A 14459-nucleotide genomic window follows, 5' to 3' on the forward strand; every position below is an offset into this window, starting at 1 on the left:
AAAACAATATATACAAGTTGTATTTTACAATGACGTACAGTTTTCCTTTATTTTTGTCTCAATTTAGACAAATGCTGAATAAACTCGGAGACAGTAGTAATATTGTCCCCTTCGCTGCGCAAGGGACTTTTGGAGACTACATATCCATTCACTCCCGATGAGTTATTTTTGAGCATGCGTACATGGATTTCCATGTTTGGGCCTGTCACGTTGGATCTCTGGGTCCAATCGGATTTTATGCTCCCAGCAGAGGCCTCTGAATCAGATCGATATAAGATGGCGACCGCGGAACCGGTGAGTGAATTTACTCTGCCGACACATATGGCCGTGCGGGCCACTTAACGGCGTCTTTTGGTTAACTTTCGCCAAAGATACTGTACTAGAGAAGTACAAGAACAATAAAAGTGTTGTTCTGTTCGTGCTTGCGGGAAGAAAGTGGCCCAGGTAGTTTCGCGAATGTGGAGCTTTACGGTGTGTTTCTCAGCCTCTGCACACCCAGTGCCAAGTGTTTGTAGAAGGGGACGGGAGCAACATGGGATCCCATCGGGAGAGTCAGAAATAGGTATCAGGGTTAAGCATTCACGCGCATTCGGTGTGAGTAACGGCTCTCCGGGTGATACTGTAGCCACCGGGGCCTGTGCAATCTCACGCCTAAATGGTAGATCGTACGCAGGGGTGTTGTCACTAAAGAACGGGACTAAAGTGCATTGCAACCGTGAACAAAAAGCACAACCCCCTTTTCCTTTTTTCTTTTTTTAAAATCGGCGGACAGCCATATGGCGTTATGCTTGTGGGAGAAAACGCAGGCCAACGTTCCGTCAGCTCGCTGGTTACGAAGGGTGTCTTAGCATAATTGTCCAAGTTGTGTAACGTTAACGTTAGCCAGTTTACAATCCCCAATTCTGAGCATTTCGGCTGTGCCCACCACTAGGAGGAGAGGCGCTTCGTTCCCGCAAAGCCAGGCAGTTACTCCGCCATGTACAGCCGGGTAACCTGTTAGACAGCCTCGCTAATTAAGGAAAGTTGTGCCCAGCCGAAATGTAGCTAGCACGTTTTGTGTGTTAATATAAGTGTGTGTGCCGATAAGTTCACGAAAAAAACTTAATTGAGGCAGATCAAAATATCAAAATGGTATTTGGTGAATTCTGAAATGTTATGTTATTAAAAGTATGTTAGCTTACAGACTAGTTAACTTGGCTAGGCTAGCTAGGTAATGGTAATCGGGTTGTAATGATTTTGGCTATTCACAGAATTGAATGACAGGGCCATCGGCTGCCATTATTTTTTATAAGTTGTAGTATTATTAATGATGACAGAAAATGCATATTAATTTGTAGAACTGAGATTTATTAGTAGTATTTACAACTAACATGTTTATGTATAGCCATAAAAAAGTTATGACAAATATAGAATAAACTTTGCAGGAATAAATTAACAAGGCATACAGTACTTGAAGCCCTTCAGTGAACAGTGATCTATTTCACAAATACGAAATTCCGTGAGTGTTTACTTGTACGTTATATTAGACTGGACAATGAGGTTAATTGCCACCTTTTAAATAATCTGAAAAAAGTGAATTTGGAGAGAACCCAAATTTTGGGTGGTTGACTCTCCGGTTCTTGTGGCGGGTTTTAAGAATACCCACATGAAGCCAAACCCGCTAGTTTTCCTGCAGAAGCGTTCGCTAGGTACTGGAGGCCAACTTTCCAAAACGAGCGGTGAGAGTGTTTGTTCAAGACCAGGAAGAGCCGTTACTGGAGGTGGAATGAGTGGGGCTGCAAGCTAAGGTTTACTCTCTGGTGTTCATGGGAAAGCTCGTTCGTCGATGCCATCAAACCGTACTGAGGAGTATTGCATGTGGGACAGTTCCCAAGTGGGGCTGAAATTAAGTGCCCTATTAATGTTCCTTTTACCTCCCGCCTCATCCGACAGGAAACCACTTCAAATCCCCAAAATCCTGAAGAAGAAAAAACTGAAGAAGTCAGTCAAGAGATTGTCAGTCCCGAAAGCTACATTAAACATCCACTACAGAACAGGTGAGCTTTCTTTCGACTGAAACACTTAAAAAAAAAAAAAAAAAAAAATATATATATATATATAGAGAGAGGTAATTGTGGCCACCACAACATGGTACGTCTCCTTGGTAACCGTACATGTGCTGTGCTTTGTTCTTTGAAATACAATCCCATTTAACGCGTCTGGATGTATTTAATGCTCATCGACCACCCTGGTTAGGGCCGTATTCCAATTACGTGCTTGGCGTGTGCGGCCATTGATTTTTACCCCCTGGGGTTAATTTTGACATTATTTTTTGCATTGCTCAAAATCGATTTCAACATCCAGTTAGCCCTGCATATTAAGTGCTAAATGTGAGCATTCATCAGTTTTTCGGAATGTTTTGGGTATCCGTGCTGATGAGCTCCTCTGGCTAGAATGCCTAGGTCAGCTCTTTGTGCCGTTCTCTCGCTCAGCATGTGTTGTCAAGTCTGTGTTTGGAAAGGATTTTAAACTTTTATAGTTTTATCTCTGGACCAGATATTTATATCAGCGTTATATTAAAAAGTTGCTGAATTTGCCAAAGTCCTGTTGCCGTTTCAGACGGTTTCTTGTGTCCTGGTCCTGGATGCATAGAACTGTACTCTGCAGCCGATGTGGTTGCAGCACCGAAATGAGTCCTTACCGTATAAGTCTTAAGGTATCATTATGACCCTTTTCATATTACTCTATGCAGTAAATAAATAAAAAAAAATAAAGTGGCAAAAATCTCTTTTTGACTCGCATGTGAGCTCTTTTGATGGTTTTAGCACAAACCAGTCTCTAGTAATGTGTGGCCTGTGGGTTGTGTAATAGTCATTGTCTGTCCTGTAATACTTTAGTACTGCTTTGGTCTATAAGGTGTAAAATAGTCAATGGCTCTCCTGTAGTACTGTGTGGACTGTAGGGTGTAAATTAATCGCTAGTTCTCCTGTAATACTATAGTATTGTGTTTGGCCTGCTGGGTGTGAAGTAGTAAATGGCTCTCCTGTAGTAAACAGTGTAGCCGGAGAAGTGTAATTGAAGACTCCAGATTGATTTGTAAAGTAACAGTGTGAGAAAATGACGCTGTGTAACGTGGGCTTTCTCTCTGCAGATGGTCTCTTTGGTTCTTTAAAAATGACAAAAGCAAAACCTGGCAGGCCAACCTCCGTCTCATTTCCAAATTCGACACGGTGGAAGATTTCTGGGCGTAAGTACTGTAGCACACACATTCAAATGCCTTTGGACACGGCTGCCAAAACGTGCAATCAATGCATGGTTGAGTGCAAGTTTTTTCTTATGTTGGGGTGGTAAAGTCTATGAATCTCAAATCAGTAGCATGCCTTACATGCCTGTATCGCTTAAATTGATCAGTGATTTATTTTTGAAGCTACAAGTGCCACTAATTTGTGATAAATTCAAAGCGTCATAATTAAAACACTAAGGAGTGCTTGTAATTTCTCCAGTAGTTCACACCAGCAAGCTAGCGTTTATTGTATGATAAACATACTGATAAATAATATACATGCAAACAGACAGCGGGTTGGTTGGCACAGAAACCGGCGAGTTCTCGTTGGCCTGCAACCAATTCTGATTAGCCTATCAAATGATTATATGGCTGAAATGATGTATAGGTGTGGACCTGCACGTGTCACTACATTTCCTGTGTTTATGTGATGCAGTCCACGAGGAGAAGTAATATGACTGCTTACTGATGTTTGTGTACCAGTCATCGCTGTTTGCTTTTTTTTATTTTTTATTTTTTGGAGAGACACTCCAGTTAAAAGGCAACCTGACAACAATCGCTTAATGGCTGCCGTCTTTAGACTGTCAGGTTATTGGCATATAAAAGCGATTAGGCCACGCTGTGAATTTCAGAGCTCCGCAGAGTGTTTTAAGCCGAGTAAGGGCGACTGACATTTTATCACGCATCCAAAACGGCGAAAAATAACTTTATTAAATGTTCCGAATCGTCGACCCTGTTTCGTGCCCCGTAATATTGCGTGGATTGCGTCTGACATTTTGTGTTTTTCTGTATTAAATGTGAAATGTTTGCTCTGCGGCGGGGCGCTAACGCGATTGTTCTCTCCAGGCTCTACAACCACATTCAGCTCTCCAGCAATCTAATGTCTGGCTGCGACTACTCACTCTTCAAGGTAGGAAGTGTTCATTTTTACATTTTTTTCCCCCCTCCAGCTGAATGAAGATGCCTCACGCAAGCCAACATTTGTGAACGTTAGCAACACATAACCGATTTCAAAAGCTGAAATGAGGCCAGCCACGTGTCCCTATGCTCTGAAAATGATGAATAAAGGTGTGCAATTACAGTTCTCTATTGTGACAAACGAGGGACTATGAGGTTCACCCTTTATGATTTTGAAAACAGGAAAGATGAGCCAGTAGGCCATTTACGTGGTGGTGGATCCCTTCGATCTGATAGGTCTATTGGATCTGGTTGGCCTGGTTGATCTGGTGGGTGTGTTTCCTCTATTAAATTCAGGTGGATCTGGTTAGATCTGGTTCACGCAGAGCTGGGATGCAGCCTGTGACAGCTCACGTGCTAATTGCGGCTGCTGGAAAACCCCTACGTGTGGTGGGTTCCCTACGCATGGTGGGTCCCCTGTGCGTGGTGGGTCCTGGAGGTCTGCCAGACCTGCGGGTCCCCTACGCGGTGGGTGGCCTACGTGCGGTGGGTCCAGTAGGTCTCCCGGTGGTCTGGCTGACCTTGCGGGTCCCCTACGCACAGTGGGTCTGGTAGGTCTCCCGGAGGTCTGCCGGGCCTTGTGGGTCCCTTTCTCGTGGTGGGTCTCCTATGCACGGTGGGTTCCCATACGCATGGTGGTCTCCTATGAACGCTGGGTCTGGTAGGTCTCCCGGAGGTCTGCCGAACCTTGCGGGTCCCCTACACGCGGTGGGTCCCCTATGCTCAGCGGGTCCCGTAGGTCTCCCAGAGGTCTGCCGTTTCAGGTTCCAGCGCTAAACGGACAGGAACAGAGCGAGGCCCGGGGCCAGCGAGGTCGCCTTTCAGTGCGTCACCCTAAACGTCCCCCTCTTTGGGGGGGGGGGGGGGGTCAACAAATAGCTCTGTATACAGTCACCCGCGGCCGGGAGCCCGGGGTTTCGGCTCAGCAGAAAGCGGAACCGCCGTTGTCCCATAATTAGCCGCGGGTGAGCTATTCCAGGTTCCTTTCTCCTGGAAGGCGTGCGGGAGTCTGATTGAGCACTGACTGTAAAGAGTCTCTTTTCTCTACGCTCTCTCTCTCACACGCACACCCCGGAGAGAGCGATTAGAGCCAGCTTTTCACCAGACGTGCGTAATACCTGTAAATCGGAAATGTGCCGGTAGGAGTATTTTAAACCTTCCTTGATTTATGTTTGAGTGCATATTTAGTTTAAGACCCTCAATTTAAAATTCGAGTTTGGAGTCGTCTTTTTTTTATTGGGTACATCAGCGTCAAGTGCTTGAGTTAAAGCGTTTTGCTAAGATAAGCGAACTTGTTCACGAAAGTGCGTTTTCTCTCGTGCTTAGAATCGGCTACTAGTCACCGCATCTATCATTTTCAGAGAAAGTATTACATTGCGTTAGGCCTACTTCGGCTTTGCCGAGAGCAGTTGGTTCTGGCAGACTTCCCTGCTTCAATAAAATACAATTGGTGTCCAGGACAGTGGAGGAAATGCAATTTCTGTTGGGGATTCTGCAGACAAAATGGCTCATTTGCTATTGTCTGTCGTATACAGTTACGGTTTTAGTTACCAATTAGGGTTATGCTCAGTTAAAAAAAAAAAAAAACATCTGGGAAATGATTAAAGATAATACTGCATATTTTAAATTGTTATACGGCTGTTAATGAATTAGCCCTTTTGAATATATGCATCCATGTTGGCTGTGAGCCTGCGCCCGGCATTAATATGCAGGAAATGGAGGAAGTGTCTTTGTTTGCTGTCCTGTTTGTGAAATGTCAGTGTTAGAGCGCGTATAGCCTAATTGCTCTTTGCAGTGTAATTAGACCATGTGCGCTCGCGTGAGAAGCCCGTTCGGGCCGTCTGGGTTTTTTTACCCTGAGGAGCGTAGCGCACGTTAGCAATATTGCGCTCGCCTTTAACGCACATGCATTGTGGCACTTCATAATTCTTTTATACGTTTACATTTTATGCGTTTAGCAGACTCTCTTATCCAGAGGGATCTGTACAGCGTGCATTCTTTAGCATATTTACTGGAGCAAGCTGGGCGCTCGCCTTGCTTGAGGGTACAAAACTGGCAACATCCTGTGCTGCGATAGGACGCCATTGAGCCTCCCTAACGTTCTGTGCTGTGCTGTTATAGGACAGCACTGACCCTCTCTCTAACATCCTGTGCTGTGATAGGACATCACTGAGCCTCTCTCTAACATCCTGTGCTGTGATAGGACGGCACTGAGCCTCTCTCTAACATCCTGTGCTGTGATAGGATGGCACTGAGCCTCTCTCGAACATCCTCTGCTGTGATAGGACGGCATTGAGCCCATGTGGGAGGACGAGAGGAACAAACGCGGAGGACGATGGCTGATCACGCTCAACAAACAGCAGCGCCGGGCCGACCTGGACCGCTTCTGGCTGGAAACGGTGAGTGAAGCCCCCCCCTCCCCGCACCATCTTAGCTCCGATCTGACCCCCACCCCCCAAATCTCACATCTGAGGCGCTCCCACTCTGTCCCCTATTGCCCTCCGATTACCTCCAGGTCCTCTTCTGTTGGAGAAGCACCTCAAGCCTCCCCACGGGTTCTTGAAAGCTCTTTATTTTCAATGAGGAACATTTTAGCTCAAGAAGGTGCTTAGATTTCGCTTGAAGGCTCTTGAATGTCTGTTAGCCAGCATGTTTCACGAAAGTCTCCTTTCCCTCTGACTAAACCCTCACAATGAAGCGGTCGCTTCTACGCACGGCCCTCAAAGACTTTGAATAAGACCCTCGGAATCCCTTGAATTGTGTGCGGCAGCCCCGATCCTAACCGTGCGGTTCTTCCCTGATCCTAACCGTGCTGTCCAGCCCTGATCCTAACCGTGCAGTTCTTCCCTGATCCTAACCGTGCTGTCCAGCCCTGATCCTAACCGTGCAGTTCTTCCCTGATCCTAACCGGGCGGTTCTTCTCTGATCCTAACCGTGCGGTTCTTCCCTGATCCTAACCGGGCGGTTCTTCCCCGATCCTAACCGTGCGGTCCTGCCCTGATCCTAACTGTGCGGTTCTTCTCTGATCCTAACCGTGCGGTTCTTCCCTGATCCTAACCGGGCGGTTCTTCCCTGATCCTAACCGTGCGGTTCTTCCCCGATCCTAACTCTGCGGTTCTTCCCTGATCCTAACCGTGCCGTCCAGCCCTGATTCTAACCGTGCGGTTCTTCCCTGATCCTAACCGTGCGGTCCTGCCCCAGCTCCTGTGCCTGATTGGAGAGGCCTTCGATGACTACAGCGACGAGGTGTGCGGGGCGGTCGTCAACATCCGGACGAAAGGCGACAAGATAGCCGTGTGGACGACCGACTACGAGAACCGGGAGGCCGTGACCCATATAGGGTGAGTGGACCCCGAGCGCTCGGTCTGTGTGTGTGCCAGTGATGTGTGTTTACATTGTGCAGCTGTGATACTGTGACATAACCTTACAGTCTGAGCAGGCTGCGCTTAACATTACAGCACTATGAGCCAGACCCAGGTGCTCAAAACCTTACGGCACTCTGACCCCCCTCCTCCCTCCTCCCCCCTCCCCCCTCCCCAAACAGCTTTGTTTCTCACTCAGATGGAAAGACAAATCTGTCTTTATATCGAGTTTAGTACCATCTTGCCGGTAGGTGCTTTGAATGTGCGCTGAATTGGCATCTGGTTCTCACTGCCCAGAGTGCTCAGTTACCGTTCTCTCCCCCCCCCCCCCCCTTGCCCTTACAACTGCGATGCCCGCTTGACTGCTGCTGCTATAGAAACTAAATATTGCATTTACCGTTAGAATGGTCTTTGATTTGATCTGAGCGAGTGAGTGAGTGAGGATTGAGAATCTTTTCGGCGTCGGTGTGTCTCTCTAAAGTGGTTTCCCCTTCCCTGTCCCGGCCGCAGGAGGGTGTACAAGGAGCGATTAGGGGTCCCGCAGAAGCTGACCATCGGGTACCAGTCCCACGCGGACACGGCCACCAAGAGCGGCTCCACCACCAAGAACAAGTTCATCGTCTGAGGGCCCCGGAGGCGCCCCCCCGAAATCCGTACACTTTCACTTTTTTTTTTTTTTTAAACTTTTTTTTTTTTTTTTCCCGTTCGTTTTGTTTTCGAGATGACCGCGTCACGCAATCCACACCCAGGTTAAAACCAAAGCTGCTTCTTCTTCTTCAAAAACACAAAAAAGCAGAACGGACTGCGTTCGATCGAATCTGGAGAAAACTCTGATCGCACGGTCACGCCGACTCGACCCTTCGGTCACACGAGCTCATCCTTTCAGCAGTTCAACGCAACCACAGAAAAGTCAAAAGGAACTTGAATTCTCACGCGTGTGCAATTAAATTTGCACATTAACCTCACAAGAAAAAAGGAAACAAAAAAAAAATTTGATGTAACGATGTCAAATAAAAGAACCATGTTTGTCTTTTAAATCTTCTGTTGATTAGTTAAAACGGCAGACGGCAGGAAATTAATTTTTGAATCTTTTTCAATTTGCTTTGTGCTTCTTCTCCGTACAGCAGCGCCATTGCTGTAATCCTTAATACTATTAAGCCTTTTAATTTATTTCATTAATTTTTTTGCCAGAAGATTTATATAGCCTCCACCATTTTGGTTGTTTTCAAAGCTTAGTTTGGTTTTGTTTTAGAGGGGTTTGGACTTTATAAAGAAGTGTAATCAAGCTAATGTGATTTGCTGTAGCTTCATTTTTTCTCGAGTATTAACATAATTAAAATTGGTTTTGCAATTCAATATAGTGTTTTTTTTCTTAATGATATTGTGGATTTTTTATGTAACTTGTAATTTTTACATTCCTTGCTATAAATGGTAAGATATATGGGGAAAAAAAGAACCTTTGTTTTATGTTTGGCTGCCTTTTCAGACATGTATTCATTTTGAATATAATTTGCTTTAATTGAATGCCTCGATTTGAAAGCCCCTTGTATAAAGACGAAGAGGAAAAAAAGAACGTCTGTAAATAAACATGTACATTGAACTGTCTTTTTTTTGAAAAAGCAAAACTTATTTCACAGTGTACAATGGAAAAGATCATTTCTTTAAAAAAAAAAAAAAAAAAAAAATGTTAAGCAAATGATGTTGTCTTTCTGGAGTATTGAATTGTGAATTTCAATAATTAATCATTTAGTCTGCCACGGTCATGTTCTGTTTATTTTGATGAAAAAAATACCCAAAGTTGTTAGAGCTAATGAAGCTCTAAGTGCATTGGGTTGATTAGACTGACTGGTATTTAGGTACTGATGCGTTGTGACAGGATCGAGGAGTTTCAGAGCCAAAGTTAATTTATGCCATTGCAGTAAAGAGCTCGCAGTGCACTGATGAACTGCATTGAATACTCTGTCAGAACAGGCAGAGGTCTAAATGGACATTCAGCCTTACGTTGCATTTGGCTAATTAATAGCACTGGATAGTAGTTAGGAATGGTAGCCTTTAGCATTCTGTTTCTTTTGGAACTGGCATTTTCCCAGCTCGCACAGAATGTTCTCGCAATGTTACTGGAATGTTTTGTCAGTGTTATGACATTGCCACAACATGGGCAACGGCACTGTGAGAACATTTTGTCTGTGCTGGGTTTGTAACACGCTTTGGTAAGTTGTAAGCTTTCTGTTCAGTGTTCACTATCAGTAATGTTCTGGGTCCTGCATGGAATTGGGAAAACATAGATACCTTTACACGGGACTGGGGTTGTAGAACTATCGGTGGTTTTCCACAAAACCTTGAAGTTTAGGAAGTAGAGATGTGCTCCACATCGGAGGGGAAAGTGCCCCAGAGCCACACCCCCCGTCCCCTCAAGAGTGGGCGTCTTTCTGTGTTTATAGTTAGACGCGAACGCACAGCCATTGTGGAGACCGAGAGAACTGGAGCATCATTAAGTCCTGCTTCAGTTTAAAGTCACAACAATGCACAATATGGCAAAAGGGACCAATCAGTCTGCCTGGTTTGTTAGGAGTCACACGTTGAGTGGTATTTACTGAACTGAAAATGGTTTCGCTGCTGTTCCCTGTGGCGGTCTATCGCCTTCACAAAGTTGTATGCTAATTTTTCACTTTTTATATATATATATATATATACACACACATTGGAAGTTCTCATCCAGCTCTGTGCTTACTGAATATTTCATGATTCAACCTTAAAGCGGGTTCAAAAAAAGAAGAAAAGAAGAAGAAAGAATGTGATTAAACCTTAATGCCGCGCTTTGGTGAACGGAGGAGGGGTTCTTGCCGAACAGCTGTACCATTTCACCGGAGTGCTATCAGCCGATGAGAACGGCGGAGCGATAATGAATCTCCCGGAAACGGCCGTTAATGACGTTCAGAGGGCAGGCCGGCGATATTTGTTTCCCTCGTTGCCGCCCGATTAAAAAGCGACTTGACGGCTTGTAATTGCTTTCCCGCGAACGTCGCCGCTAACGAGCGGGAGCAAAGTGCGCCGCGTCGCCTCGCTGCCGGCGGCGGCGGGGGAAAAAGGAAACGCCAAAGCCGCCATCGCCCTCCCGATGAAGCCGCCATCGCCCTCCCGATGAAGCCCGTCCTACTGGAGAGATGTGTCGGTGTTGGGGTTTTTGTTTTTTTTTTTTTGGTTATTGAATGTGGGCGGGGTCCCGTTTTCCATCCCTCAGCAAAAGCGGAACTTCTCGCCGCGGTTTCCAACGGAGGATAATTGATTTAATGTGACCCAAACCGACGCGCGCGAGCCTCAGCTTAACGAAGGCGATCAAGTATCCTTGCGAGGAAATAATGTCTGTGTGGAGCAGCTGGCCTGGAAGTGGTCCAGCGCTTCCTGATAAGCAGGCCCACTGCTCGTTTTCTGCCTCAGATAGACCAGAGAAGTTGGACATGTGACCGGGAGACCAGTGTGCGCACTGGTTCATCCATGTCTCCAACTGGCCCAGATAGCTTTTTTTCTGTGCAAGGAAGGGTATCTGTGATCCCGAAATTAGTTTCTGACAACCTTCTGCCTTTACAATGGCAGTTTTCAGGACGTTTGTGTGTGTGTGTGGGGGGGGGGTCTCATAATCTAAAGCATTTAAAGTAACTCCAATGCAGCGTGTACAGCATTTTGTCTTCAGTGTACGTATAGGCAGATTAACTTCATAGCGTTTATTCCCGACTGTGAACATTAAAAATCAGACTTTATTCCGTGCCAGTTCTCCTTTCTTCCCACTTCACAAGCGGCTCACGTTTTTCCTGTGTTTTTTTCCCTCCAAAAGACCAGCGGAGTGATATTGATTTCAGATGCCACACCACAGCTTCCTTCAGCGCCGGTTGTGTTTCCAATCGAAATAAGATTAAACATATTTTCATCTTTTGAAGAATAACCGGGCAAAATATGCACATGTACAAGTTCTGGAGGCGTAACATTGCCGTTCAAGCTTCTTTGGAGCTACTTGGAGAGCATCTTCTGGCTTTGGACCAAAGTAAAAACCTGCCTGACCCGATACCAGCTATTGTAAACCCAGCAGGTCTTCTGACAACAAGGACATCTACAAAGTAAACAGTGCAGCGTAAAGCAGAGCTGAAACTAAGGAGAGAGGATCACAGTGAATGGAAGATCTGATGTGTTTATCGATTTAGTGCAGGACAGGGTTCCTGTCAGCTTACGATTCATCTGAAGAAGGGCAGAGTTATGCACATGATCTGCAGCCTAAGTGCTAGAAGCGTCTGTTCATTCTGTTTTTTCATGCGCACAGAGCATCGCACCACACCAACTTAAGCTGCAGTCCCTTTTCACCCAATGAAAGGGATTCGAGTGCAGAAAAAAAAAAATCAGGCGTTGCAAACTGTGGGCTGTACTCATCTTGAACACTAGATGGCGATGTCGCTCCACCCATAGCTCCCAGCCGTAGCCTGGAAACCCGGGGGGGGGCGTGCCGGATCGATCCCGCTGACGCGGCTGAGTGGAGCCGCGCTGTCGCCGTGCGCACGCGCGACACCGCCGCCCCAAACGCGACGGCGAGCGCTCTAATTAGGACATCAGCGCCGCTCTCCGTCTAACGGCGGGTAAAAAAAAAAAAAAAAACGCGTCTGCGAGCGGCAGCTGGTTCTGAAGCATTTAAATGTTCCCGGTGCCCAGGGCGGCCGCTTAGCCTCGGCTTCAGGAGAGAGAGAGGGAGACGCAGGACGGAGAGATTCGGGGGTGGGGGGTGGGGGCGGAGGAAGCGGGCCTCGCGGTGTCTCTGGCGCGAGGATCGGTCTCAGGCTCGGCCGTGACGCACATCGGAACCGCTGCACCATTTCAACGCTCCCTCCCACTTCTTACAGCCTAAGAGATGACTGGCAGTCTAAAGTGGCTGCATCTGTGGAGCAGAGACTTTCAAAGATGCCACAGCGGTGAGTTCATCGCACTTAGGAGCCCTGCATTACAGTCCCCCTACCCTGCAATCCGCAATTTCCTTCATTCCTGTATCCCCCCCCCTCCACCCCCCACACCCAAGCCCCAATTCCACATCTCACGCAATATCCAGCGCCCCCACTGTGTAATGGCCCCGCCCGTCCCCGTGCCTCCTCCCTGCCCGCCAGCGTTCGCACCCTGTTCTCCCTCTGTTTGGGAGAAGGATTCGTTCTGTTGTTGCGTGAGAGATGTGCTTTTTTTTTTTTACTGAGGAGGGTGTGGAAGGGGCTGCTGTTTAGAGCAGGTGTGCACAGATTAAACTGCCTCACCCTGCTACACCTCTCTTTCAACCGCTGTATATCTCTCTCTCTCTCTCACTCTATCTCTCTTTCCTCTCTCCTTGTGCCTTTTCAATCACCTGCCCCCGCACTCCCTCTTGTCTCTCCCCCTCTCTCCCCACTCCCTCTCTCTCCTCTTTCTATCTCTCTCCCTCTTTCTTCCCACTCCCTCGCTGTCCACCCCTCCCTCTCTCCCTTTCTCCCCCTCCCTCTCCCCTCCCTCCCACCCTCTCTCTGTCTCTCCCCCTCCCTCCCTCTCTCTTTATTTTTCCCCCTCCCTCTCCCCTCCCTCCCTCCCTCTCTCTGTCTCTCTCCCTCTCCCGCTCCCTCCCTCTCTCTCCATTTCTCCCCCTCCCTCTCCCCTCCCTCCCTCTCTCTGGTTTTCTCCCTCCCTCCCTCCCTTCCGTTTCTTCCCTTGATTGTGCTCTTGCATACTCTATGAGCTCCATCATAACTGTCACTCCCGACTGCAGAATTCAGTGGAGGCAAAAAATGTTTCGCCGCAATTACTGTGTCAAATGAGCTTTTTCATCAGCCGCTGCAGCCACAGTCACTGGCGGAGAACGCCAGTCTTCCCCCCGGTGCACGGACTGTCAGAAGAAGCCAGGGACGCCATCAGTCTTCGCCCGGCTCTTATATCACACCTTTGTCTTTCTTTCGTTCTTTCGCTGCGCCGCCCGGCGAATCCGATATAGCTCTATGAATAAAGGAAATCCAATTTGAGCCTTTCGTGTGATCTATAGAAACTATGTGTAACGTGATTGTTTAAGGATGTGATGTAAGAGGTTTTTTTTTTTTTTTCCCTCGATCTGTTGGCCTTTGCCGAACTTCAGTAGCAACCGGATTTCTCGGAGAAAGTATTGGACATGTTTTTTTTTTTTTTTGTTCCGTTTTTTCCCCCCTGTGTCATTTTGAAAATATTTTTTATTTTATTTTTTGGTTTTAAAAGTATAGTTCACTTTCGAATGAATGTTTAGTGCATATTTTTGATTGGCTCAGGCAGTTTTTTTGTGAGAAATGAAAGATATTTCAAATGACATTGGTTTCTCAGCATCTGACAACTTTACAATGGGTGGTATAGGGGCATCAACAGGTTTGTGGAAAAGCATGAAAGCACACATAAACAGTATAAACAAGGCTCAGTGTTACTTGTCGTTAGCCTCAGTATATGCCAGCAAACCCGAAGCCATGAAATGGTGGCTTACATTTTCACCAAATAAGTTATGAAGTACCCAATTTGAGCAGGCTAAGTCTGCTAGCTAGCTAGCTAGCTAGCTAGCACAACACATCTGCCCCTTTCATAGTCTCTGGCTGGCCAGCAGTTCTTCACAGTCAGTCTGCAAGAGAAATAGCTCAATAGCTACATAGAGACACTCAAACTAGCTTTCCTGGCAACGTTGGGCATTTATCTAAAATAGTCAAATCTGATCAGTGATACATTTTCTCTAAAAAAAATAAAATAAAATGTCTTGTCTCAGATGTCTACTGTTCAGATGTCTGAGACAAGATTTTGTTTTTGCTATGTTAAATAGCTGAATATTCCTGGATCTGAATTGGGTGCATCAAATTAGATTGAATAGGGCTGGG

General features: G+C 46.5%; 1 protein-coding gene across 3 annotated transcripts; it reads left to right on the forward strand.

Moving 5' to 3' along the window:
• Positions 1-177: 177 nt before the first annotated feature.
• On the forward strand, positions 178-9186 carry eif4eb (eukaryotic translation initiation factor 4eb). 3 transcript variants are annotated; one of them, XM_035419844.1, is made up of 7 exons: positions 178-294; positions 1933-2036; positions 3131-3226; positions 4109-4172; positions 6505-6618; positions 7421-7560; positions 8092-9186. In XM_035419844.1, the coding sequence occupies exons 1-7, from the start codon at positions 193-195 to the stop codon at positions 8204-8206; spliced, it is 735 nt and encodes a 244-aa protein (XP_035275735.1). In that variant the 5' UTR covers positions 178-192; the 3' UTR covers positions 8207-9186. The 3 variants fall into 3 exon arrangements, with proteins under 3 accessions (XP_035275735.1, XP_035275736.1, XP_035275737.1); XM_035419845.1 differs by lacking the exon at positions 178-294 and adding an exon at positions 442-471; XM_035419846.1 differs by lacking the exon at positions 178-294 and adding an exon at positions 962-988.
• The last annotated feature ends 5273 nt before the right edge of the window (positions 9187-14459 follow it).

Source organism: Anguilla anguilla, chromosome 5 (assembly GCF_013347855.1).
Source record: "Anguilla anguilla isolate fAngAng1 chromosome 5, fAngAng1.pri, whole genome shotgun sequence".
Lineage (NCBI taxonomy): Eukaryota > Metazoa > Chordata > Actinopteri > Anguilliformes > Anguillidae > Anguilla > Anguilla anguilla.

Coding starts and splice junctions, on each gene's coding strand:
- eif4eb (XM_035419844.1), top strand. CDS start 193: ATGTTTGGGCCTGTCACGTTGGATCTCTGGGTCCAATCGGATTTTATG. Junction 3,227..4,108: donor ACGGTGGAAGATTTCTGGGC/GTAAGTACTGTA, acceptor TGTTCTCTCCAG/GCTCTACAACCACATTCAGC. Junction 7,561..8,091: donor GAGGCCGTGACCCATATAGG/GTGAGTGGACCC, acceptor TCCCGGCCGCAG/GAGGGTGTACAAGGAGCGAT.